Here is a 25,304-nt window from a genome sequence, read left to right on the forward strand (position 1 = left end):
TTCAGAGGAAGGATTAGCATAATCTGCTGCAACTGTGGACAAGGAAGGGGGTTAGCATGCTGCTACAGAGGTGTGGAAATCAAAAACCAATTCATTTAAAGAAAGAACTGGCCAAACACTTAGCATTTTTCTCTGAATCATTTGAAGCCTGTGGTCCAAAGGCAGAGGGAGTGCAAAGAGCACCTGCTGTTTGGAAAACTGACCACATTATCTTGTTTTAAATTTGTTTATCAGTATTAACAAGAAGTTAATAATAGCATCATCTCAAAATAAGGCAAGAGAAGAGACTGTACATACTCTTTTAGCTTAATCACATTCATATTTACATGCATATAAAAGTGTGTAAGAAAAAAAATCACTAAAATTAAAGGTGAAGCTGAATGTACTAAAACAATCCAAATCAAAACAAGCAGCAAATAACATTTTAGCATGCAATAAAAATGAATACTGGAAGAGGGATAAATACTCAGCTCTATGAAAATATATTAAAGGACACATCCAGAACTCCAAGACCCCTTACAAAATCATTAAATTGTTGAAAATAGCATTCCTCTCAACAGGACTGAGAAACCCAGCCAAAGAGGTTCTTCCTGTTCCTTTGGTGACCAATCATTCCTAAAATCCTAAGCAAACACATCTGCTTTGCCACATCTGTAGAAGGTCAAGAACTACAGGCACAGACCTGAACTTAGACCAAAGGTTTCAGGAACAATCTCCCATTACCAATTACCATCCTAAAGTTCTCATCTGAATTGTTCCCATCTCTTAATTGAAGGCTGATTTCAAATATGGCATATGCTGGTATTTCAAGGGTCTGCTGAGTGCTCAACTACAGGATGATGTAGTCCCCACACCTCTGCCTCATGGGAACCACAACTGTGTACCTGCCTTAGCTGTGGCAAAAGTCACTGAAAATACACAGAAGTGTCAATTTCCTGGGGTAATCAATGTGCAGTGTCTAGCTCTGTATTTATATTTTCAGGAACAACAAGGGAACAGCTTTCACAACACAGGGACATATACTGCTTGTTCTCCAGTTTCAGATGCCTTCAAACCTGCCACCTTGGACATCAGCTGTCACCAACATCATTATAAACACTCTGGAAGAAAACTTTGACTCTTACAAGTAAAACAGGTCAGAATTTTTTGTAGCACTAGAAAGGCATTAAATTCTATCCTTAAAAAAAAAAAGTACTGTCAAATGGCAACTGGTTTTTCAAAAAATAAACCACTGGAGGAAAAAAAAAAAGTAGTTGTTTGTAGTATCCTCATGGACATAACTACAATACCATCTCACTGAGTATAAGAGTGATCTGCTGTCTCCAAATCCACATGAAATCTCAACATCCGTGCTGCTCATTAATGCAGACTTTTGTACTCACCATGGCAGCACCTCTACTACTGTAATACTAATCCTTGGCAACCACGTGCTGCCTGTAAGTCAGAAACAGGGGAAGAGGGGAAAAACATAAAGCCGGACCACTTACAGGATGATGAGGAGGAATACTTGACACTGCTTGAACGAGTCCTGCTGAAAGGCTGCTTGGCAGAGGCAGCAGCTGCTGTTTTCCTGGCTGCAGCTCTGACCTCTGAAACACCCGTCTTCCGATAGGACTCAGCGCTGCGGCCCGAAAACCCCGTCCTCGACTGCGCCGTCTCCGAGTCACTGGGCACCGTAAAGGACCCTGCCCGTTTCCTGGGCATGGCCAGGATGTCCAGTCGGGAGAGCTTCTTCGTCTCCGTGGGCTGCTTGGTGCCCTGAGCAGTGGCATCCGAGTTGGAGGCTGTTTTGTCACCATCCACAAATTCATTGTCTGAAGCATCTCCCAGCCGGGCACGGCGCAGCTTTGAGGCCCTTGTGGGCCGTGGGGTGGATAAACTGTTGGACCGGGTGAGAACCTGCTGGATTTTCTGCACATTCGAGGTCGTTTTGCTCTGATCCTCCTTGGTGGCCTGAGTGAAAGGTTTCCTCCTGGGAACAGGCCGGGTTACCGAGTGCTCGTGGTCAGACACGACTGCATCTGGGACTGGCAGGTAGGGAGAGTTTGAACTTCTCTCGTCATCTGTGAAGTCAAGTGACCCTCGAGTCCCAGCGCTCCGCTTCACCTGGAAGTGTTTGGCGGCCTCTGCTCGGTTGGGTGCCTCTGGTGCTTGCGTTTTCCGCTTCTCCGTCAGCCTGTCCCGAGCGCTGGGCTGCCCACACTGGTCCTGGATGGATGGCGTGGACGAAGATTTCTCCTTCTGCAAACTCACAACTGCTTTGCGTTTCGGGGCACTTGCTGGGACGTTTTTGCCACTCACCAAGCTGACTGTGCTGGCCGTGTCTACATCTGAGTCCCCTGACAAGGAGTCCTCCAGCTGACCACCAGTTTCTGACGGCTCCAGCTGTTGGCTTTGACCAAGCAATTTGGCTTCCAGCGCTGCCAAGGCAGTTTCAGTGTCCTTAAGCAGAAGATGAGTGTCCTGACTAAAGTCCATACGAGTTGACCGAACAGCCTCTAAATCTTTAAGCAGGGGGTGACTTGAAATATGTGGGAGTTTATTCTGAGGAATACCACTGCTTGATTTATCTTTGGTAAAACTTTCTTGTCTAACAAAAGATGCCGTTTCCTTTCCTGATGTGTTTTCTTGATCTTGAGGAAGACTCTGATGAAGGGAAATGACAACTTTTCCAGCCGTGTTTATATAAGCACTAACATCTTTGACTGCTGCCTTTCCAGAAACTGCTGTGCCAGCACACTTGAAGGAAAATTCCGGATCCTTGCTGTCCTTGTCTGCTCGAGTGTGGGACACACTCAGAGAGAGCTTGGAGGGAACCTCTGCATCATTGCTGTCATCACCAATGTAGAACGAAGTAGAAACTGGCTCACTCACAGCTCTCACGTGAGAGATCCGGGAGGCTCCTGGCTGCCGGCTCTCTGATCTATTGTCTTCCCTCATCTGCTCTAGCATTTTGCTGTTCTCTTTGTATTTCTTGCCTTTTTCTGTGCTGAAGCCATCGTCAGATCTGCTGGCATCGCTGAGGCTATCCGGATCCAGGTCTTCTTGGATGAAGAGGCGGCTGCTGGAATCGCCATAGGCTTCCATACAGTGGTCCTTCATGATGGTTCTCTTGGTAACCTCCGAATAGGACTCCTGGCACACCAGGACTGGGGGAGTGGGGCTGTCTGATTTATCACTTGGTGGCAGCTGGGGAAGAAGGCGCCTTGTTCTCGAGGGTACAGAGTTTTCTGGTTCCCCAGGTTTTGGAGGTACCCCACTTTCTGAAGAAAGTTAAGAGGAAAAGAATCAATTACTGTAAAACTGTGCCACTTATTTATTTATTTGTTTAGGAAGAGCTTGATCCTGCAAAATGCAAGTCCACACAAGCACTCATAAGATGTGCTTAGAACTAAGGTTTTATGTAATATGAACATCAGCAGGGCCTGGTTGGTCCCTGCTCCCTTGGGTTTATCAATACAGACATTAAACTTAATTCCTTTGCTGAATCACACTGCTCAACACCTTCCCCTCTCAAGGTAGTATGTCAGATTCATTCTCCCATAATATACCTCTTAGTACAAGCACTATGGAGTATAATGACATTGCTGGCATCTAGCATCAATCAGGCCACAGGAATGAGATGAAAAGCCATCAGACATCAGTGATGCAGTGCTTTAAGTGCCATTCTAAACAACACTGCCCATTTGACTAAACAGATTGTGTTTTTCACAGTACAAATTCTCCTACACTCATATCCCAGAGCAAAGTCCCAGGAGAAAGACCCTGTAATAATCAAGAGACTCTGAATTGTGTGGGCTTATCAGCAGGAACACTAACACTCCATAGAAAGAGTGCTCCTATTTCTCCCATGCGGCTGGCCAGGCCTCCATATCTGATAAGACCTCGAAATACCAGGATAACTGGTTATTTTGCTATGGTAATATTACAAGCACTCCAGGAGTTAGGCATCCTACATGGTGTTAAAACAGTAGCAATGATCTCTGAAACAAAGTTTCCTTCTAATCTTTATTGGCTCTATCTATAACTGTCGATGGCAAGAATCTAATGACAAGTAATCCCAACCAAAAAAAGTTGAAAATATTTGCAGAAGCCAATAAAGTGCTTTTCTCATTTTCTCACACACCAAGAAGATCACAGGGTCTGTAAGATGTTTTCCAAGTTAGGAAGCTGGAGGATATCAGACTCCCATTTCTCCCCCACCATATCTAGTATTCTATGCTGATCTCCACCCTTTAAAACTGCCACTCAACAGCAAATGCCAGAACAGCCTAAATTCTCAGCACAGCCAGACACAGGAGATGCATACAAAAAACATGCAAGTAAGGAACTAACTCCAAGGCTATGTGCAAAGGCATCATAAGGCAGTCTAAGGAATAACAGCTTGGGGCTGGTTAACACCCAAAGCCCTTACAAGCTTTCTCCTTCCCAGGTTCCCCCTAGTCATGTCAAACCGAACATTTAAGAATCTCTTGAATAACTCCAAAATGCAAACCAGAGGCTCTCTCTGTCTCCAGTCCACTACGAACTATTCACTCTGTGCTTCCCATCTCCAACTACTGCAGTTAAAACAGAAAATAAGCTACAGCCAGATGCAAAGATGCCCTTAATTTCTGCTTTTTTATCACTCTGGTTTAGATTCTTATATCCTTGAACCACACTGTCAGATGAGACTTACCTGCACTTCCATCACCCTGCCCAGAGACAGATCCAGAGTCAGAGTAACTGTCCGCAAGGCTTGCCCACCTTGACACCCACTTCTGACTCCCTTGAGATGCTGCAGACACCTACAACAAGGTGGGGAAGATGAGGTCAGAAAGAGGGTTTGTACACAAAATCCTAGCCACAAAAATCTCTCCTCTCTTACTGACACCACTCGGTCTGTTCAAGATGGAAATCAAGATACACATCACATTTACATCCAGACAGAAAACCCATCTACACCTCCACCATCCCAGGAAATCCACCTGGACTGCCCATACCTGTGCTTCAGCCTGAGACCCATTCACAGCTTTTGAGGAAAATGCCTGGAGCAAGGGTGACTTCTGACTAGTGCCATTTTCACTGATTAGATGCTGAGAACCGGAGTCATCTTTTTCACCTTTAATTATTGGTCTAAAGGTTGAAGAGATTCTGGAAAATTCAGGCGATTCAAGAACGCCAAAAACCTGAAAAGATGTTTGCATGGCAATATAAAAATGCAAGGAAACAGAAGAACATTAGCCAAAATCTGTGAAACATTAGTCACACATAAACTATGATCCCAAGGGGCCAGAAACACTTGCCAATGCTTCCATGCAAACCATGTAAATGATTTTATTCTGTACTCCAGAGTAGCAGCTTTAAATATACAAAATCAGAGAATTCCACTCACACCCACATTTCCTCTCTCCCTCATTATTTAGGGGTTTTGCCTTTAACAGCAGTATCTTTCACTGAAAAGGAGTTCCTTTTCAGCCCAGAGAAATTTAGGATGAATGTCGGAAAAGCTATTTACCAGCTCATTCATGAAGATTTAGACACAGAAAATGGGAAAGCTCCATCCCCAGTGCCTTTCATAGACTGTAGCTGTGAGTGGGTTGAGCAAAGCAGCCCTGCACTGCCACAGGGAACTGGGACAGGATGTGCCTCTGAGATGGGTGAGTGTTTGAGCTCATTGCACAGATTCCCCCTGAAGATAAACAGGCCTTCTATGGGGAATGACAAAGACTCATGCCTCAGAAGGGTTTGTTCCTCTCACTTGACTGCAAGAAGTTCAGAGGAAGATACCACCACAGAGGGTGCCTTGACTGTAAAGAGATAGCCATAAACATCTCCACTCTCACTGCTGTTGAAAAAATGGGCTTGCAGTGGTGGAGGAATAAAGAATAGAAACACCTTAGAACCTAAGTAAGTCCAGAATTCATTTTCTTTCTTCCTGGACAGAAGCACTGAGGTTCAGTTATCAGCTGTTTCACAAGTGGCAGGTCTGCACTGCACCAGGTCTATGGCACAGTCGGGCCAGAAGCTGGCCAGTTTGTCTGCCAGAGCCACATGGCTGCCAAGACTACTCCCCAGAAATATTTGTATTTTTGTGGCATTTTCCTTCATATTTCCCCATCAGAACAATTAGCCATCTATTGTCAGGACTAGGACCTTACTGTGACCTAAATACCACGCCCGGAAAGCTTCCGATCACATTTCAAACATGATGTAAGGAACAAATGTAATCAAAAACAAAAGAGAGAAGCTAGATCCAGGCTCATAAACACTGTATACATAGCTCTAAAGCCAGGTTCAATTAAGGCTTCCTTTAAACCTTGCCATCCTCCTGACTACATTTCACTAAATCTTCATAACAACTTGCCAGTTTTGTTTTCATAATAGACCGCAGATGAGAGTTAAACCTGAAAATCAGCCAAACTTTCGTTTGCCCTGCGGTTGGTTAGTTGGGTGGGTTCTTCTGGTGTTTAGCTTTTAGGCAATCACTCACCCTGCAAAATCCAAACAAGTACAGATCCATCTGGGATTGCCTCTGCCCTAGATCACACCCTTTGCTATCTCAGCCAGCTGCCGCTTGCCCTGACTGCAAGCACTGCCTTTCTAATCAGGCACAGCCAAATAGAGAAACATCTGCCACTAAGGCTTGTAAGCACCAGCCCTTGGCATTTCCTGTGGCCTACCATGGGATGATGCATCAGTGATGGGCTATAGCTCCCATCTTCACAGCAGCGGGCAGGAGGTGATGCAATGCCAAGGCAGAGGCTTGGGAGCAGTCCTAGAGAGCAGAGCTGCTCCGAGCCACAGCTGTCAGCAGGATCAGCCTGATCTTTATTCAGGTGTTGCCTTCCCTCTAAACAGATGGCAAACCCACTCTTTCCCTTTTGCTTCCAAATTCCATTTTTAAGCAAGCAGTTCTTTGCTGTAGGCATATTTTGCCTTCTTTAACTCTGCGGTTTTTTGTTTGTTTGTAATTTTGTTGTTTTGATGGGATTTTTCAAAGACAAGCATCACAGTTTGTTGAGGCCTATCCTTAGCACAGGTCACTCAGGATGATTTTCCACCCCTAACTATAATGCCCTGCTCCACTCAATTGCATCCCTTCATGGCAACAGTTAATTTAGGCTCTCCGAGCCTGCAGCCCTCAGCTCACTGGCCAAGCACAGAAAAGCAGCATTTACCTGATCTATCATTTTTCGTGCTTCTTCCACTTCTTTGTCCTGCGACTCTGTCTCAATGGTGTACGTGCCCGTCTCACTTACACTGTCTTCCTCATCATTCCTCCTGCCCTGGGCAGACTTCACCTCTGGAGGTGAAGCAGAGGCAGGCTCTGGTTCCGAGGATATAACCACGCGTGGAGCTGCCGGCATGGGCACAGGGGCTGGTTTCTCAGCATTTGGCTTCCCAGACTGAGCCGTCTCACGCAAGTACTCAGCCATAAAATCCTGAGCCATTTTCGACTTCCTCCCAACGCTCCCATAACTTTTGGCTCTGGGAGCAGAGGAGGATGAAGAGTTGATCCGATCCTCCGTCTTGTCCCTCTTGAAGGAGCTCGTTCTTTGGGTCCCGCAGGAGTTGTTGGTGGCTTTGCCCGTCTGGGCTGTGAGATGGGATGGTGGCACTGAATTTCCCGGCTTCTCCGCCGGCAACGCACTCTTGCGCTTTTCAACCTTGTTCTTCAGCCCCGGATCCGTGTCGCTCTGGGATGAGTGAGCGCTGTGCGTGAAGGACTGGGACCGCTTCTTCCGCGGCGTGTCCTCGAAGAACTCGATGACGAAGGCCTGCTTGTTGTGCAGCATCTCGTGGGGGTCACGCCTCATCTGGCGCTGCAGCCTCGTCTGCTCTGTCGGACGTTCCCCACCCGTCGTCGTCTCCTTCTCTGCCTTGGGGTCTTCGGTGTCGCTCTGCGTCCCGTCCTCGTGCCTGTTGCCTGGAAACAAGGTATGTAGATTTGACCTTCATATTCTCAGCTGTTGTAGGCCTGTCATTACTGCCCAGTTGACATTTATAATTTCAGTTACGAAAAAGGCATTCTGTAAGATTAAAAAACTCCGAAGACCTCTGTGTGGTACAGGGATTACACCCCATCAGAAGAAATAAAGAGAAGGCAGCTTTTTCCTGACCACACTTTTCACCACTGGTTGGCTACCAAGCAAATTATTTATTTAAAAAGAATTCAAGAAGTACTCTCAGCCTCATGGATTTCTGATTTTTTTCTGATTCTGGTGGTGATGGGTTTACATACCTAATGTTTTGTTTCTTTACTTTTTCAATTCAAATAAAAATTATGAGATTTTTTTGCCATTCTATCCAATCACTGTAGTCCAAGACCACCTCACTAGGTTTTCTCTTTTACAGAGCAGAAATATCTCTGCAGGATCAGGGAATAAAAACTTCACACTGCATACCATGAAACCAAATCCCCACGATGAAAGACCAGATCACTGCATTACAAGTACATGCATCTCTGAGCACCCATGTCACTCTCCTCTACAAGGGGAAATAAACCAGAGGCTAACAGAAAAGGGGATTTGCAGGGTTCTTTACTCTTCCTGGAGATTTAAGAATCATACCATAACAACCCCATGAGTTACACCATCCTATCACCAGCCAAGCAAAGGTTAAATCATTGCTTAAGAGTTCACTAAGCTTAAACTGAGTTTATAATTATTTTCACTTATGTTAGCAACAACCGTCTTTACAACTGTCTCTATGTATCAGTGCCTGCCTGCCTCTCAGCACCTTAGCTCAGGACTCTCAGAAAGTAAGTTGAAGTAAAACAAAAAGTCAAAATTAAAACAAAAAGTTAAAAGTAAAACAAAAAACAAACCTTTTTTTGGAGAAGGAAACAGGTGTGAAGGCACACAACACGATTCAGTCAACGACCAGGAACCTGTCATCGGGAGAACGGGGAAAGAGGTCTCTGCGCTCTAGACTGTAATATGTAGCAAGATATACTGGCTAAAATACCACGTGTTTGAAGGAAAACTGCTCAAACCAACTTGGCAAGTTCTCCAAACTCATGGGTGAAGACCATTTATTACATCAAGTTAACTGTGAACTATTAGAATTTAATGTAAGGTCCATTCAACCCAGGAGTCAATTCTATGAAGAGTTTGCTAATGCACTCATGAAGAAAGCCAGCAAACTTTGCATTGTGCCCTGAGGGCCGATAAGCTTCATCCTTGGAAGGGTAAGTTCTTAAATTAAAGGTCTTGACAAAGAGCTCTGACGAATGTAAACCGGTAAGGACACAAGGAAAACATGCACCATGCTCACGGATTCCCCAGCAGAACATCATGCACAACCCCTCAAGCTGCTAAGACCTGAACACCCTGTAGTCTTGATACCAGGCTTTACATTCACCACATTGTTGCTGGAAGTGAACAAATGTTACTTAGATAGCGCCAGTGGAGTGCATTTCTGATCCTGGAGACCCAAACCTGGTAGGCAGCCAGCAGCAGCCTCCAACACATCTTCAACATTAGCCCTGCCAGAAGAACACGTTGCACAGCTATCGTAGATAAACGACACCTGCCAAAGCAGAGGCAGATCAACTGCTCAGGCCATCAACACTGTATGTTTTAATCAAATGTCCAGTGTTGATTTCTTGATATGCAAATTAAACCCTGAATTATCTCAGCTTCTTTCCATGTAGAGAGGCAAATGCAGCCAGTGTTCCTGTGCATCACAACAGCAACACCTGCCCAACTCTCTAGTTTTCTCCAAGAGGAAAGATCAAAACCACTGAAGCACATCTCTATCCCTGACAATGTTCTCCAAGAAGTCAACAAAATCCAGTATGACAATAAAATAGAAATCCCAGCACAAACCCTTTCATCACACAATCACAGTATGCTGAAATTAAGACCCTAAATAATGAAGCAGGGCACCTCAACATTGTCCCTTATTGGGAAGGACTAGAACCAAGCAATGGCCAACAAAATAGTTCAATTTCCATGCCATGCCAAATCATATGGCTGAATATGAGACTTTTACAGGTACACGGTTCCCACAAATATGTACCCAAACCAGCAATTTGGAGGTGTAATACGTAAAACTCTCCATATTATGATGAGTTTTGGGGTTTTTTTTTCAAGAAGGTCAAAGCAAATATTCCTTTAAGAGAAAACAAGGTCCTACTTATTTAAGTAGGACCTCAAGCACAAGTAGGTCTGGTAACCTTCAATTTCACAGAATCAGCTCAAGCTGCCGTTCAAAACAATAGCTCTTCCAAAGGCAAGGCAGTGAGAATGCAGGAATCACTGGTCTCCTCCGAGCTGTTCAGTGGATGGCCCAAGAGAGACACCCAAGCAATCATAAATCTTGCAAAATGTATTCCAAGTTGCATCAGAATCATGTTAAGTCCCATCAGCTGCTCTAAGAACTGGGCTCCAAACTTCACTTCAGATCTTTGAAAATCCCAAAAGAATTCCTCACAGTGACATACTTAACAAGACACAGGTCCACTAAACCTGATGGCTTTGAACAGAGCAGAATTTTAGAAAAGCTTTGGGTTAGGAGAAGAAACCTTTTCCTACAAGCACAACAATTTCCTCTACTAGGGATCATGTGTATCTCAACTCTACCAGTATTGTCTCTGTAACAACTTTCTGTCATCCAACCAACTGACTCTGGTCATTACCAGATGATCACACTTACACTTAAAGGCAGCAGGATGATCATGCTTAGACTCCTTTGGACTAGAGTTAAAAAGAAAAGGCATTCCATCAGCTAGGAGAAGCCAAGAGAACCAAATTCACTGAAATATCTGTGTTTATCAGCCTGCCTGACCACATGGAAATTATTTTAGACATTTAAAAATCAAATTTTTTTTCAACCAATTACTGCTGAGCTGGCATTATAGATGCAGAGGAGTCACATTAGTGTCCTCAAGCTAACATCACACATGACTTCAGGGCCAGGTGAAGAGCATGCTAGCTGCATTCAAAATACCAGCAGTCATTAAAGTAATATTCTTCATCTTGCAAATTTGGAGCAGAGATAATTAAGTCCAGTTTTCCTTGATGGGAGAAGCATTTTCGTATTTTATTATGAAAGGCTGGATTTTGCATGGCCAACAGAGAGCTATGTCCACATGACAAGACATTCACTCACCTTTAAGTGTCCTCACATGAACTGGCAGGTCACTCTTGGTACTGTAAACATCATCTCCTGCAGACTGCCTTCTCATCAGGCTTGGGTCATTCTGGACAAGCCAGTCAGCCACTTTGCTCTCTGCTGACATCACTTCTGTATGAGCTGGTTCCTTACAGTAGGGTCTTCTCTGTCTGAGTGAAAATTTAGTTATATGGTCTTTTATCTTTATTTTACCAGGGGTACCATCATCAAATTCAATGGTGAAAGAAGCATGACTCTGTACCACAGGAGCTACCACAGCATCAATATCTTTTGTTGGGATCTCATGGACCTGTGTTTCTGGAGATTTTGATGGCTGCTGAAATTCTTTAGTTGGAATCTCAAAATAACTTGGCTCTCTCCGGAAGGCAAACACAGATTGTTCTTGGGCATCCCTATAAGTAGAAATATTCCCATTCAGTTCCTCTTCATGTTGGGTTATCTCTTTTGATCTCTCTACAAAAGTGAAAAAAAAATAAAGGATAAAATAACATTTTTTTAGTACTACTTAATTCACTTGTTTCAACTTCTTGGAAGGGCTACTAATCACAACCCCTCTCTGCTAGAGAACAGATACATTGTGTGTGCATTGAAATAAAACATTCTTTGTGCAGTAGAGCATATGATGATGGAAACATCAGGTTTACTGCACAAGTGAAAACAACATGCCTCTTCCATACACAGAGATTGATAACAACAGGAATGTTAAGACCAAATGGCTCCCAAGGATGATGAGGTGAGAAACAGATACGGCTACACAACTAACTCTAAAACAAGCTTAGTGATTTACTCCACAGCTGCTGTTTCTAGTGGTCAAATGTTTTAGGGAAAACATTCTAATTCCCCCTTATTCCAGTTTCAGCAGCAGCAACCTACACACAGGAATGTGCAAATGCAAGCACAAAAAAGAAGTAGTAATTAGAAGTCTTGAAACAGGACAGCTTCAAACAGTAAATATCAAAAGGGTGCCAAAATTTTGTGTCCCCTATCTTCCCCCACCCCAGCTCACCTCCATTACCTGAGTAATGTTCCTCTTGCCTTCTCTCTTCCTTGTTATTTGCATCATCTTCCCCCCACCAGGAGGGCTGCCCATAGAGAGGGGTGCGGTAAGTATTTGTTTCTAGGAAGAGGATAAGCAAATACTTTAACACAGAAAATACTAATTTCCTAGGTTCAACTGCACAGCTAAAGGGGAAAAACAGCAGGGCCAGATGAGACCATGAACCTGTTACATCACACTTATAACAACAGCAAATTATACACAATAATATGTTCAGACTTTTCTTTGGTTTTTTTCCTTTTTACATGCTATTGCAAGATACTAACTCCACCTCCTTTCATTGTCTTTCATAGCTGTGTTTCCCAGATACTGGTTTTTGTCCCTTTCTTGCCTTACAATACACACAAAGTGGAAGATTTTTGGTAGGACAGACTACAAAACACTAAACACAAAACTGTCTTCAACTCATCTGCAATTTGGGTGAAAAATCTTTTTTCCTCAACTTAACTGGGAAGACTTTAGCTCTACCCTTTTTTGTCCCATCATGTCCTTGGATATGTCCAGGCTAGGGATTTTTTGCACTATTTACCACTCCCACTGTAAGTGACACACATTCCACAACAGGAAATTCTTGAAGCATTACAAACTTAGGAAAAATAGTAAAATCATCTCCTTATATTTTCATAAAGAAGCAGTACAATCTTGCTCTCTAAAGCTTATTTATAGTAAACCAAATGAGTTGCATAGTCATTGTAGGACAGAGGTTTTTCTCATGGAGAATTTCGTCTAGAAGAGCCAGGCTTACATTATTCTCTATTCAGTGAGCACTCACTGAAAGATCAGGGCTTCACTGCACCCACTCAGTGGAGCTGATCCACTGCTCCTTGTTTTGTACCCCACAAAACAAGGTTGTGTTTTGGAAGTGCCTTGGGCTGCTGCTGTTTATGCAACAAACAAAAAGAATACACCCAATTTGCCTGTGGAACAGTTAATACTACAGTTTTTTCATAGTCCAAGAGAAGCAAATAAAGTAGCTTTTGTTCTTTCATCTAGAGGTGATAGAAACACCGGGATAGGTCAGGGGCTGAGGTTAAGATCCAGCTTTGTTAGGCTGCTTCTGCCTCTGCTCATAATAGCTGCAGCTGGCCACATCTTGAAACCCTGGCTCCAGCTCCAGAGCCATAGCTGGGCTTCTACTGCCAGCTGCTGCTCAGCTTGTGGTTTTCAAGCCACACACTGCTCTGTGCAAAGCAGCTCTCAAACAGCCCTGCAATTTTGCATTGCCTGCTTTAGTAGGGACATGACAGAAAGCAGTTGTTAGCATAAGGGAAATCAGGAGAGGAAGGGGAATTAAATAACTCAAATTTAAAAAGCAGCCTGATTTTATGCTGTTGTTTCTAAAGCTACACCGACCCAGCGGCCACTACTTCAGATATTTTTGTTCTAGGATCATTCCAGATATATAAGCTCATACACTGACAGTCCACAAGCAAAACTTTTGCTTTACAGATGCAGCCCACAGGCCTTTTCTAGAGATCTTGTTCATGTTTCAAAGTTAACCACGCAGCCTCACTTCTCACTGAGGATCAAAAGAGGCTGAAAATATTAGTCTCCTCCCTGCCTAGAGTGCATGGAAGATAAACCATGTTCCTATTATGTGGGCGGCCTTTGAAAGTTCAAAGGAGGAAGCATTTCTCACCATGATAAATTGGAATTGCCAAGCAATATGTTTCATAACTGATGGGTAAACCACTCATGGGAGAGGGGGGAAAAAAAGAATTTAAAAACCTATTCACAATGTTGCCAGTGAACCCTACTCCAGGGTAGGGTTTGGTTTCTCCTAGGCCGAGAGCTTCTGTCACACAGCCTAGCAGAAACCTACCATCCTCTTTTCATGCTATAACTTGCCCACTAGACCCCACCCCACCCATGCAGGATCTGCTCCACCAGCGTCAGGCACTTTGGGCACACCATGCATTATTACCCTCTGGCTTGCAGTACAGATCTTAGGGTTGATAGCCAAGAGGCAGCTATCTGGGGGAAGCCAGGGGGAGGAGATCAACACTTTAACACAAATCCATTAGCAAGAGCCAGTGATGTCTGAGGTAATTTGTGCCTAAAGGGATCAACTACCCTATAGATGAAATGCAAAGACCACCTGCACTCCACTGTTGCACAAGCAGCACCTTTCCCAAGGATGGGTGCTGTTACTGCTTGCATCTTGCAAGGAGTTGTAGCTCATTAACAGCTCGTCTCTCCAGCACATCCCAGCCCCAAAGGGATCCCAAAGGCCCCCTAGTCTAGAAGATGCCAGTGATCTATTCCAAGACAATTCTGTGTCCAGAGGGGCAGAAGAGAGCTAGAGAGCTCACACCCATCCTGCAGGACAGAAGTCTTCCCAGAAACTGCTCAAAGATCTGTGTCCCATCTGAGTATAAACACAGGAGCTTCTGCCTTTGTTAGCCAGGAGCTTTTCTACTACAGGGAAAAGGCAGCTGGGGGAGTAAGTCAGACTTTGGGTCAGACCTCTTTTGTTGATGAGGAACTTTGGGATTACAACCGAAGCTGAAGGAGGAAAATAAAGGATTTACAAATAATAATGTTCCAGCTTTTCTGCTGTCTTAAATTTCCCTGGACCCTAATAGTACTTGGAAATTACCCTAACTGCCCCTCTGACAAAAGCTAGCACAAAGTCAAAACCCCAGGGCAGGCCTAGGAATGCCTAAAAAGAGTGCACCAGGTTGGCCAGAGTGCACAGATCTGGGGCCATCAGGTGGAAGACACTGCACTGCACTCACTGCACAGCAGCAGAGGGTTCCTCATGCCCCATGACACAGAGCTCACATGGCCCCACCTGCAATGCCTGTTACAGCATCTGTGACAAAGCTGCACATTTTTGTGTGTGGCGTTTCATTCCTTTCCTCTCCCAACCTCCACAATGAACGGGAATTTAATTTTTAAATTGCAAAAAGCACAGGTGGAAAGCTGAGGAGTCAGTATCTTGCTATTTGGGGACAGTTTCAATATTTTAAGAGCAATTAATGTTTCCACTGAGCATTCATATTAATTTGCATTTTGAGTAACATTGTCAAGGGACAACAGTGTTACATGACAGTCACCGTCATTCCTGGCTGTTGCTGAAAGCAGACAGATCCTGAAACACAGTAAAATTTCTCTTGAGTTCAGAAAAGTTTTGCAGTTTAACCCCAGCCAATAGCCAAGCCCCACACAGCCACTCACTTGCGCCCCCACCAGTGGGATAAGGGAAAGAATCAGAAGGGTAAAAGGTAGAATAGTAATGGGTTGAGATATAGAGAGTTTAGTAAGGAAAGCAAAAGCCGTGCACAGAAGCAAAGCCAAAGAAGGAATTCATTCACCACTTCCCAAGGGCAGGCAGGTGCTCAACCATCTCCAGGAAATCAGGACTCCATTACACATAACAGTGACTTGGGAAGACAAACACCATCACCCCAAACATCCCCTCCCACTTCCTCCTTCTTCCCCCTATATTATATACTGAGCATGTGATGTGGTCTGGAATATCCCTTTGGTCCCTTTGGGTCACCTGTCCTGGCTGTGCCTCCTCCCAGCCTCCCAGGCAGCCCCAATCCCCTTGCCAGCGTGGCAGGAGGGAAAGCAGAAAAGGCCTTGGCTCTGTGTAAGCCCTGCTCAGCAATAACAAAAACATCTCAGTATTAACAACTCTGTGTTCCGCAAAAATCCAAAACACAGCTCCATACTGGCCACTGGGAAGAAAATTAACTCTACCCCAGCCAAAACCAGCACAAAGAGCTACATGAATTTGCTGCCCTGCTCAGTCAGAAGCTTCTGTCCCTTCTAATTTGCCAGCACAACTGACACCTCTCCCAGCTCCAGCTCTAACACAACAATACTGTAGGAAAAGGGGAGGGGTGGGGCGAAAGCACGATGGGAAGGCAGCTAAAACAGATGGCTGTGACAGAAGTGGGCCAGGGAGCAGCTACACGTGCAGTTGTGTCAGCGGGCTTTGCTCTTCACCAGCTGGGATCCATTTTGGGTAGTAACCTCAACATGGACCTGGCAACATCCAGAGCAGCATGTTTGCCTGTGTCCTGAGACATGCAAAGCACCCTGAAGCCACCTCCTGTCTGTTCTGTTTTAGTGTAAGATGGATGCTCTTGCAAGAGCAGAGAAACTCGGGGCTTGTTCAAGTCAGCAGTGAAGGGAGGAACACCAATGAAAATGAACTGCTCAGTCATTTTAATGACATGAGACTTCCTCCAATTGATGGCAGCTCGTTACCACCTCCCTCCACTCCGTGCCAGGCTGCCCAGATGGTGCCAATTCATTTAGACATATTTCTTGGCTCATCAATTCAGGCAGGCAGCCCGAAAACCATCCTTTTAGATAACTGAATTGAGGTCAGCACAAGCATTCAGCCAGATAAATACTGAGCTACCAGTGATGGTGTAATACAGGGAAGACCACTGACATACACATGTTCTGCTCCTGGATTTCAGTCTTTGGGGCAGTCACTCAAAAGGAAAAATGAAGGCTGTTTTAGCACAGAACAAGGGAAGTCCATTTGCTTAACAGTCTGACAAAAATGTGGCCTGTTAAATTAATACAGGACTATTGATCATCTGAAGGAGAGGCACCAAAAGAGAGAACGAGACGTGTCCATACAAAGGGTGCATTTATGGAGAAGTGAATCACACAGAACACAAGGCCACAACCAGAAATACACTCCTGGTGATGAAAGGCAAAGGAGAAAGACTGTGTTAAAGCTGCTTTCCATCATCAAGCAGGAAGAAGAGCTTTCAAGACTAGCATACAGCTCCCACTAAACAGAGGGGCCTGATTTCTCTTGAAGGTGTCTCCTGTGGTCAGGACAGGACTGAGCACTGTGCTTTGCCCAAATCTTCACAAAGCTTCACACAATCATGAGAGAGAGACAGTCAGCAACAGCAAATTTCTTTGCTCACAGAAGCACACACAGCTTTGAAGCTCGCTACTGTAAGTCATAACAAAAGCATTAGAAATCCAGCTTGCTTTAAGTCAAACTGTTTTTGATTCATTATTAATAACAATAATGTCCATCTACAGAAGATGCAGAGTAGGTTTCTTACAGCAGAGGCCTTGGGGAAAAAAAAAGATGATCTAGCTACAACATTTTAAAATTAATTCCTTACATCTCTGCTTTTTAACTCCTCTCCAAAATAGGGAATTCAGACCTTGTAGGAATAATCATAAAGCAGTTCTCTGACTCTTTGCCACACAATTTATTTCTTATGTGCATGGTTAACCTAGGCCCTGGTCTTTTGTACCTTGCTGTAAACATACACAGACCCCAGGGACTTTCAAATCAGGCTGATGATCACAAATGTATCAATTACATGGTCAAACCTTAAACATGTTACAGTTACCACCACTCTAGTTCAGGCAAAAAAGCAGATATAACACCACTCCCTTAAATTAAAGGCTAGGGCAGTGCTGTGCGTCTAAATAGCTATTGCCATGATCTCATGGGGAAAGCAGCCAAAAACCACGGAAACCACTTCACAACTGGGCACAGCTCCCACTGTCTCCATCCATGCTGCCTGCTGACCTCAGCCCTGGACATCAACAAGACTTTCAAGTTGTCCACTCTGCTGAGAGGACTTAACTAATGACATGGACGCTGACCTGGTGAGCAAACCTATTTCACAGATCCCGAGAGCAGCTCCTGCAATTGGTCCTGCTCCTGCAAGTGATGATGCCCATTTCCCTGCAAGCAGCCTCCACCCCTGGAAACTCAGGCCTGCAGCAGTTATTCAGAGGTTAGTCATCAGATTCAGGATTACCCAGTCCCATCAGACTGTGGCAGCTTTGAAAAAACAAAAAATTAAGATCAGCCTGAGGATTTAACAATGTGCTGAGAACAGAAGACCACAAAGCAGCTTATCTCATCAAGTACCTCAACTCAGGTACCAACAGATGGGAATAGGGATTGTGACTGTCTTGAAATCTACTCAGTTCAAGGCTCTACCTGGCTTCCTGATAACTTAAGGCTTTAGACATGAGAGCTAATAGCTATTTTTAACATTATCTAGCTCAACTGTGGACACTTTTATTCATATCCATCTCCAAGCTATAGGATTAACCAAGCTCTCTGCTTCAAACATTTCACAGACTGATGATTTTCTGCTTACAGGCAACATACACCCAAAAGCTGCAAGTTCAACAGCATAAAGACTAAACTGACTGTTTCCCATTCACTCCCCTGGATCTCTTTATCCTCAGCCCCTCACCTCCTCCCATTTCTAAGCAGCTCTAATTGTTCACATCGGTTTGTTAAACCTCTTCCCTGAAAGCTTGCATTCCCTCCGCCTCTTTTCCACGCGGGCCCTGGGAACCGATCCTTCTAAAGGCTTTTGTCAGCCCAGACCTTGCTTTAATTAGTCAATGCAAATTCCTAAATACCTACAGGCTTAGCAAAATAGCTCTTTCCCTAAAGCCTCTTTCTGCTGCCACTAAGCAAGCCCACTCCCCTTAAGAACACTACACTCTTCTTTTCACTAATAATTTCAAATTGCTGCCACTCCTCCCAGCAGCCAAGGAGAAACAGTGCATGTGTGCAGCTGAGGACAAGGTGAATTAGTCACCTCGCAGATGAGAAAGGGATCCACTGATCATTCTGCTCACGAGATAGAGATGCTAAATCAGTCCCTGGGAGAGCCAGGAACTGATTTAATGCTCAGGTTCTTGTTTCCACAGGCTTCAGTCCAATTTAGCAAAATACTTCAAAGAAAAAGTCCTTATTTCCTCTATAGTTCAGTGGGGTTAGCAGCACTTTACAGATTTTTTTAGCTCTGCCCATCAGTCCCACTGCATGTGACATACTTCAGTGGTGGTCCCCAGTAAGAACAAAGAGCCTGTTTTGCCTCAGACCTCTGGTCTGTGCCCACTGAAGATGACAGAAACATAATGCAGGTCTGCAAATCACAGGCCAGAGAAACGGGTCACCTTGCTGAAGAGTCACTCAACGTCCTGGCTTTGAAGGTGTTCCAAATATTCACTGCTTATGCTATGTAGGTTAAAATCAATGAGAGTGTATTTTGGAAGGAGGTAAGAATAAAAAACTGAGTGTTCATGGAACCAGGCAGTAGCAAACACAAAGTGGTTCCAGTTACTGGCAAAGCTTTCCAAGAATGTCCTGCCCCTTGAAAGGCAATGGAGAGCTCTTCCCCCAGTGGGGTTCACCTCTTCTCACCCTCCCTAGTGCCACACCTAAACATCCACAATTCCATCCCTTTACTTTCACACTTGTCAGGCTCAGTCTCAAACACAGCCACACAGACACAGCCAAAGCAACACAAAGAAAGGTTTTCTGGTGCCAAAAATGGGAGTTGGACACGTGGGTGCACGTGCTTCCCCACACAGCTGGAGACAGCAAGGAGCCAGGGAGGAACATTACACTGTGTTAGTGCACTGTGTCAGCTTAGGGGGATTTTCATAAGGACAATACATGGGAAATTATGGCCAATCAACCCACTCCAATTAGTTATCATGAAGCCTTAACAGATTTGCCCAAAGTTGTACACTTTTCTAGAAAGCTGCCATACCTGTCTCTAGGCAAACTCACCCAGGATGTTTACCTCACTCTTTTACTTGCCCATCCCCCTCCTCCCTGATTCTTCCTCCAACAGAGAGTGGGCAACTCCCCCTGCTAAACCCTAAAGCTTTCCAATTGCTCTGCCATCCTGAAGCCACAACACCAACACTAGCAGTCATGTCACCAGTATGCTTTAAAACCTTATTTGTTTCTCCCATGCACCAGCAAGCTCCAGAAAGCCGTGAACTGATTCCTGACCAGAACTGGGGAGAGAGATCTGTCAGGACAGCACACATAGGAGGCAGGAGTTTGGGTGAAATGGGTGAGACAAGACTGTTGGGGGAGGTCCTGGCAAACTGTAATGGGGAACACAGAGGAACTGAGTTTGACAAAAGATCTTTAAAGGCAGGCAGCAGTTAACAAAATGGAGAAGAGAAGTTAACAAAATAGAAAAGGTTTGAAGCCAGGGAACAGCGAACCTGAAGCAAACATCTCCCAGTTTGGCAGTCAGTTTCAATCCCACATATTGACACATTAGGAAACACAGCCATTTAAAACCATCCAGGGCTTTGTGAAAGAAATGGCTTGCTGATTCTTTGCCTGCCAGCACCATGCCACAGCAGCTATACATCTTCTACTCTGAGTCACCCTCTCTGTTCAAACACCAGCTTCATGATTAGGAAATTAAAAATAGACCAGACAGGTGCCAGAGAACTTACCAAACCTGCTCTGCCCACAGGTTTTCCAGAACACACACAGCGACAAGGCATGTAGGAGCCATCACATCAGCTGACTTTTTTTTTTTTTTGAGGCTGAATATCCAAAAACCCAGAGTCTGGAATACTCCAGGAGTTTAGAAAGATGATCCTTCCAGAACTGCTCCCAAATGCAACCCACAAGACTCTATTGTCAGAATTATAACCCAGCACAGGGCTCAAGCTGCACTTTGCTCAGAATCCAGATTAACTGGTTCCCAAGCAGGTACCTGTAACTGCTTTCCTCTCTCCTTTCTCCAGCTTTGCTTGTGGGGACTCTGTGTAGACACCGTGCTCCATGGGCTGCTCCGCCCTCTTCATGGCCGTGCCTTTGTAATTCATCTGGAGCTGGCTGGTGTACTTCTCATGCTGCAGAGACACAAACAGCAATGAATCCCTCTTCCCCACCAACAGATCACCCAAAACTCCACTGCAGCTCTGTCCTTCAACAAAAAGCATGCACACCTGAGCAGAAGCTACAGAACAGGAGAAGTACCCCATTTGGAAGCCATTAAGTGACAATTGTAGTACACGAGAAGGTCACTGTGACTTAGCTCTGCAAAACAACTAATTAGAAAATCCTTTAAAAAATAGACTGAGAAGAATCAGAGCTCAGGCCATTCTCCACTCAAGATTCAAATCCTGAAATCCCCTTTGTTCTTAAAGGAACATTATAAATTATTTCAGGGTGCTCATCTGCATTATCTTGGTTTTTCAGCAAAGGAATGGGAATCTATTTTAATTATTTTTTCCAAACCCTCTCCCCAGCTAGGAAAGTGATTCTACCTTAAAACAGGTTCCATATTAACACAGTAAATGAGCTATTTAGAAGCTGGTTTATTACAAGTAAATTAATAAAAGGGTGAACCCATCCAGATTATCCCTGAGTAAGTTCAATGAATCATTTGCCCAATTCTAGCTGTTAAATTTCCTATTCTTGCCAAGTCTTAAATATGGAACAGGGCTAGGAAGGCAGTATCTGCTAGCCAAGAGCTGATGCATGGCACTGATAGCCCAGTCCCACAGCTGAACATTACAGCTTTCTTGTCCAGAGGGGGTTGCTTTTCTGCCTTAGAAAAGAGAATGCTTGAATATTTCTTACCTGCTACTGAACAATGTTTAAAAAACACCTCACTCCTAAGAGGACTGACTGCTCAGTAAGTAAAAATTGGGAGCTTGAAGGCAAAAATTGAGATGGTACACATGAATAAATTAAGCAAACTTCAGTCTTACTGAGGTGTGGTGGAGCTGGCATAAGTCACCATGCTCAGAAAAAGACATCTGTGCTCCACTTCTGGGAAGAATAAAGTTCTGCTGTGCCTCACCTACAAGTTCATGTGCTGGTTGTTCTGTAACATCTTACAGCTTTAAGTAACCATTTTTTTTTCTTGAAGAAAAAGAAAAGTTCTCAAAGAACTTGATCTACATGCCAGCACAGGAACAGGAAAGATCAGAATTGAGATAACTGGGAAATCTCTCTCCTCTAAGGAGGGTTTTATTAAGTCCAAATGCAAGGAGAGCCTCACATTTTGAAACATTTCACTGCCATCAAGAGTATTTTAATATTTCACTCTGCTTGACCATCACTAGAGTACTTAAAGATTTTTTTTTTTTTTAATGCAGTGCACCCAGCCACTCTTACCTTTAGTGCTTCTTCTGGGACTTTGTGTTGAATTTGTTCCAGGACATACATATTCGAATGTACAGAATTCATTAAGGAAAATACACAGGAATTGAATGGACAAAGAAATCTAGCATTTAGTCACAGAAAGAAAAGAGGATGATAATACCAGAAAGTCTTAAAATATGCAGGGTAGTAAAAGTTGCCTGTGCTGCAGCCCAGCATGGTTTTGTTGTGCACAACCACATTTGCTAGCCAGACTCACAACAGCTGAGGGGCAGCAGACCTGGGGACCTGAGCAGGAGAAGCCTGGAGGATCAGCAACTCTGTGCAGGACCTGGGGGAGTAACCAGAGCCCCAGCTCAGCTCACACCCTGATCCTCTCCACCTGGCTGATGGGCTTCAGGCAGACCACTCAATATCCCGGCCAAGATGGGCCAGTCTCACATGCTGGATAAGGGAGCAGCAGAGTTCAGCTCCTTGCTCAAATGCTTGGTACTATGGTGCTCCCTTGCAAGACCTTTCAGTCACTGCAGTTTTCTAGATGAAAAGTAAATCAGGTCATGAGCTGCTGTGACCTCTTAGGAAGGGAGGCATTCACATGGTTGAGCCCAGGCAATAATCCTCAGCAATGCTGTATTAAAAAAAAAAAAAAGAAAAAAGCTGGCATCTGGAATGTCATCATGAACAACCCAATCAGCAGAGCAGAAAGCAAAGAGGAGGAAAAAGGAAAGATGGAAAATGTTAAGACTAAAAATAAACCAAGTGGTACTGGCCTAGCAGAGAAACTCTGCACAGCCTGTAAGTGAAACTGTAAATGGAAAAGAGAAATGCTCTCATGCAACAGGACACAGTGACTCCAAGACCTCAGGAGATGCTGCCATCCACACCAAGCTGACTGCAGTGTGCACAGAAAGCTCTGCTAAACAGAGTGGCACCAAAGCAGCAAAGCAGAGAAAGACCTTACAGCTGCCATAGGTACAGTACATCTTATAAAGATTACTCTAAAACCTACATTCTTTAAAATTTTCCTGTTGAGGGCAATAGATTCTACAACTCACTTTTGTTGTAGAATTCACTTCACAATTAATTTCACTTGAATATCCATGAAAGGGCTGCAGGACTAAATACTTAAACTCAGCTGATCATTGCTGAGAATTGCTTTCTGTAAAAAGTTTAAACTGGTATTACAGCCATTAAAATCCACCCATGCTCCAGGCACTAATTTTTGCCTTCCCAGGACTGGAGTTCACAGCAAGTCTTGTGTGCATTTCATCACACACCAAGAGACCAGAACATACACAAGCAGCTATATAAAAAAAACATTTGCAAAGTCGAGAAAAGCTTCAACTGAGGTTGCCTGTAAAAGATTTCATCACTTGTGCAGCAAGACACCACCTTTATGACAGTGACCAAGACCCAAATTATGATCCATGGCCCAGAAAACCCTCTTTTCCTGCAGATCCACGATGGCGCACACATAAGTTCAAGCAATCCTGGTTGCAACAGTGAGTGCTCCTGCACTGTCACTGCTGGGAGCTGAAGTACCAGATCCCTGGAAGACCAGCAGGGCTAAAGGTTTGGAGTATTTCAAGGGCTAAATCATGGTCAAGCACAAATGGATTATCATGGGGACAGCAAAAGGTGGAAGAATGTGGCCTTGGGGTCAAGGATGCACAAGAGTTTTCCAGCCAAACGTTTTTCCCCCACCAAATGGTAAAACTTAGTCTCTGCCTCTATTCTCAGAAATGTCTGGACTGTTTTACTTGACATCTCCCCAGAAAAGAAAAAAAAAAAACCTGGAGAAGACACTTGCTACTTCTAAATTCAGCTTGAGTGGGCAAAGTCTGGCAGATAGAAGCAACTGAAAAAAGTGAAAAAAGGATTAGATTACATGAAAAGACAGCAATAGGAGCCTCTACTTATCACTATTGCTCTTCAGGCTCAGAAAGGCATGTCAACATCTATGTTTATAGCCAGCCATACTGTCACATCAGGATAAAAAAGGAAAGGGATGAAAGCAAAGGTGTTTTAGCAGACACCAGCAGGATTTGTGCTCTGTAAATAAAGCAGTAACTGCAACCTAGTTTCCCTTGCTAGAGGTGAAATGTGCTATTGCAAAAGTGAGATTTACTCTTGCATTTTGTGGCAGAACCAATTTGCATGGGCAAACTTTAATCAGTACAAAGTCAAGGGTCTGGCCACAAGCTCTACAGCTACATGTTGAAGGCTGAAGGCCTGAAAATTGTCTGAAAGAAAGCATCTGGGTGAAATGACTAATAAGGTAAATTGAATGAGAAAAAATAGGAAGATGTTAGTTCATACAAAAATAGATGAATTATGTTTGCTGCTAGCTGGTAGCAGCTACAGTTGCCACACAAATAAAATGAAAAAACACAACCCTTCCTTAGGAGGAGACTGAAGAGGCAGGGCCTGAGCCAAAGTCCAATGCAGGCATCATGATTAATGTGCTCTGAATCAGGTTCATGGTGGAGAAACACAAGCTCATGAGCCATCCAAAGGTTCCAAGAGGCAAAACAAACACCTTACTCAGTAGACACAATTAGCCCTGGTACCTCTCCATGCAGCCAACAGCACAAAACCCAAAGAAAGCCTGAGTCTCAATCCTCTTCAGAAAGGATATCATAGCCGAAGCGAATGACATCATTCAGTTTCAGGGTGATGTACTTCTGGTCAGGAATCCTCACATCATTGACAAATGTCTGCAGGAGAAAAGCAAAGGAAGGAGTTTTGACTGAGGATAGCAGGATGATGGATCTCAGATGGATGGTGCTCCTGGAGGGCACCCATGTCCATCTGCTGATGGCACTGCACGTACTCGGAGTGTGCCAGCACCCAGTCAGGAGCTAGGAGCTAAGTTCCCTGGAAAAACCAACACCAGCAAGTAGCTCCCATGGGCAAGTCAGAGCACCCCAATTATGCTTCAAAGCAAGGTGCTGTGAAGGGACCTTTAGGGAGATTTCCTTTGCACCAACTGCAAATGCAATTTTAGTCCCCAACTTGAGCAGGTAAATGAGGTGCCTGAAGTTAGGAACTTCAAATGCCCTTGGTCTCCGTCTCAACCAGCAAACAGTTGCAACTCATGCCCTTAATTACTGAGCTAGGAATCAGCTTTCTGCTGGATGGCAAACAAGACTGGTGTCAGCCCCAAGGCCTGATAATTTAACAAGCAAAGCCTATCACAGGGGAAGGGGAAATGAAAATGCACAGGAAAAT

At 44.3% G+C, this 25,304-nt stretch overlaps 1 protein-coding gene across 1 annotated transcript in view; it reads right to left on the minus strand.

Moving 5' to 3' along the window:
* CEP170B (centrosomal protein 170B) overlaps nucleotides 1-25,304 on the minus strand; it is a 56,822-nt gene that overhangs the window by 16,917 nt on the left and 14,601 nt on the right. The window contains exons 3-11 of the mRNA XM_053980942.1: nucleotides 24,712-24,790; nucleotides 22,089-22,147; nucleotides 20,677-20,815; nucleotides 12,137-12,238; nucleotides 11,098-11,574; nucleotides 7,161-7,909; nucleotides 4,983-5,168; nucleotides 4,679-4,787; nucleotides 1,488-3,263 (exon numbers count right to left, since the gene is read on the minus strand). Coding sequence (XP_053836917.1) covers nucleotides 1,488-3,263; nucleotides 4,679-4,787; nucleotides 4,983-5,168; nucleotides 7,161-7,909; nucleotides 11,098-11,574; nucleotides 12,137-12,238; nucleotides 20,677-20,815; nucleotides 22,089-22,147; nucleotides 24,712-24,790 — 3,676 coding nt within the window. The remainder of the gene's footprint in view (nucleotides 1-1,487; nucleotides 3,264-4,678; nucleotides 4,788-4,982; nucleotides 5,169-7,160; nucleotides 7,910-11,097; nucleotides 11,575-12,136; nucleotides 12,239-20,676; nucleotides 20,816-22,088; nucleotides 22,148-24,711; nucleotides 24,791-25,304) is intronic.

The sequence above is a fragment of the Vidua macroura genome, chromosome 6 (genome assembly GCF_024509145.1).
Source record: "Vidua macroura isolate BioBank_ID:100142 chromosome 6, ASM2450914v1, whole genome shotgun sequence".
In the NCBI taxonomy this organism is placed as follows: domain Eukaryota; kingdom Metazoa; phylum Chordata; class Aves; order Passeriformes; family Viduidae; genus Vidua; species Vidua macroura.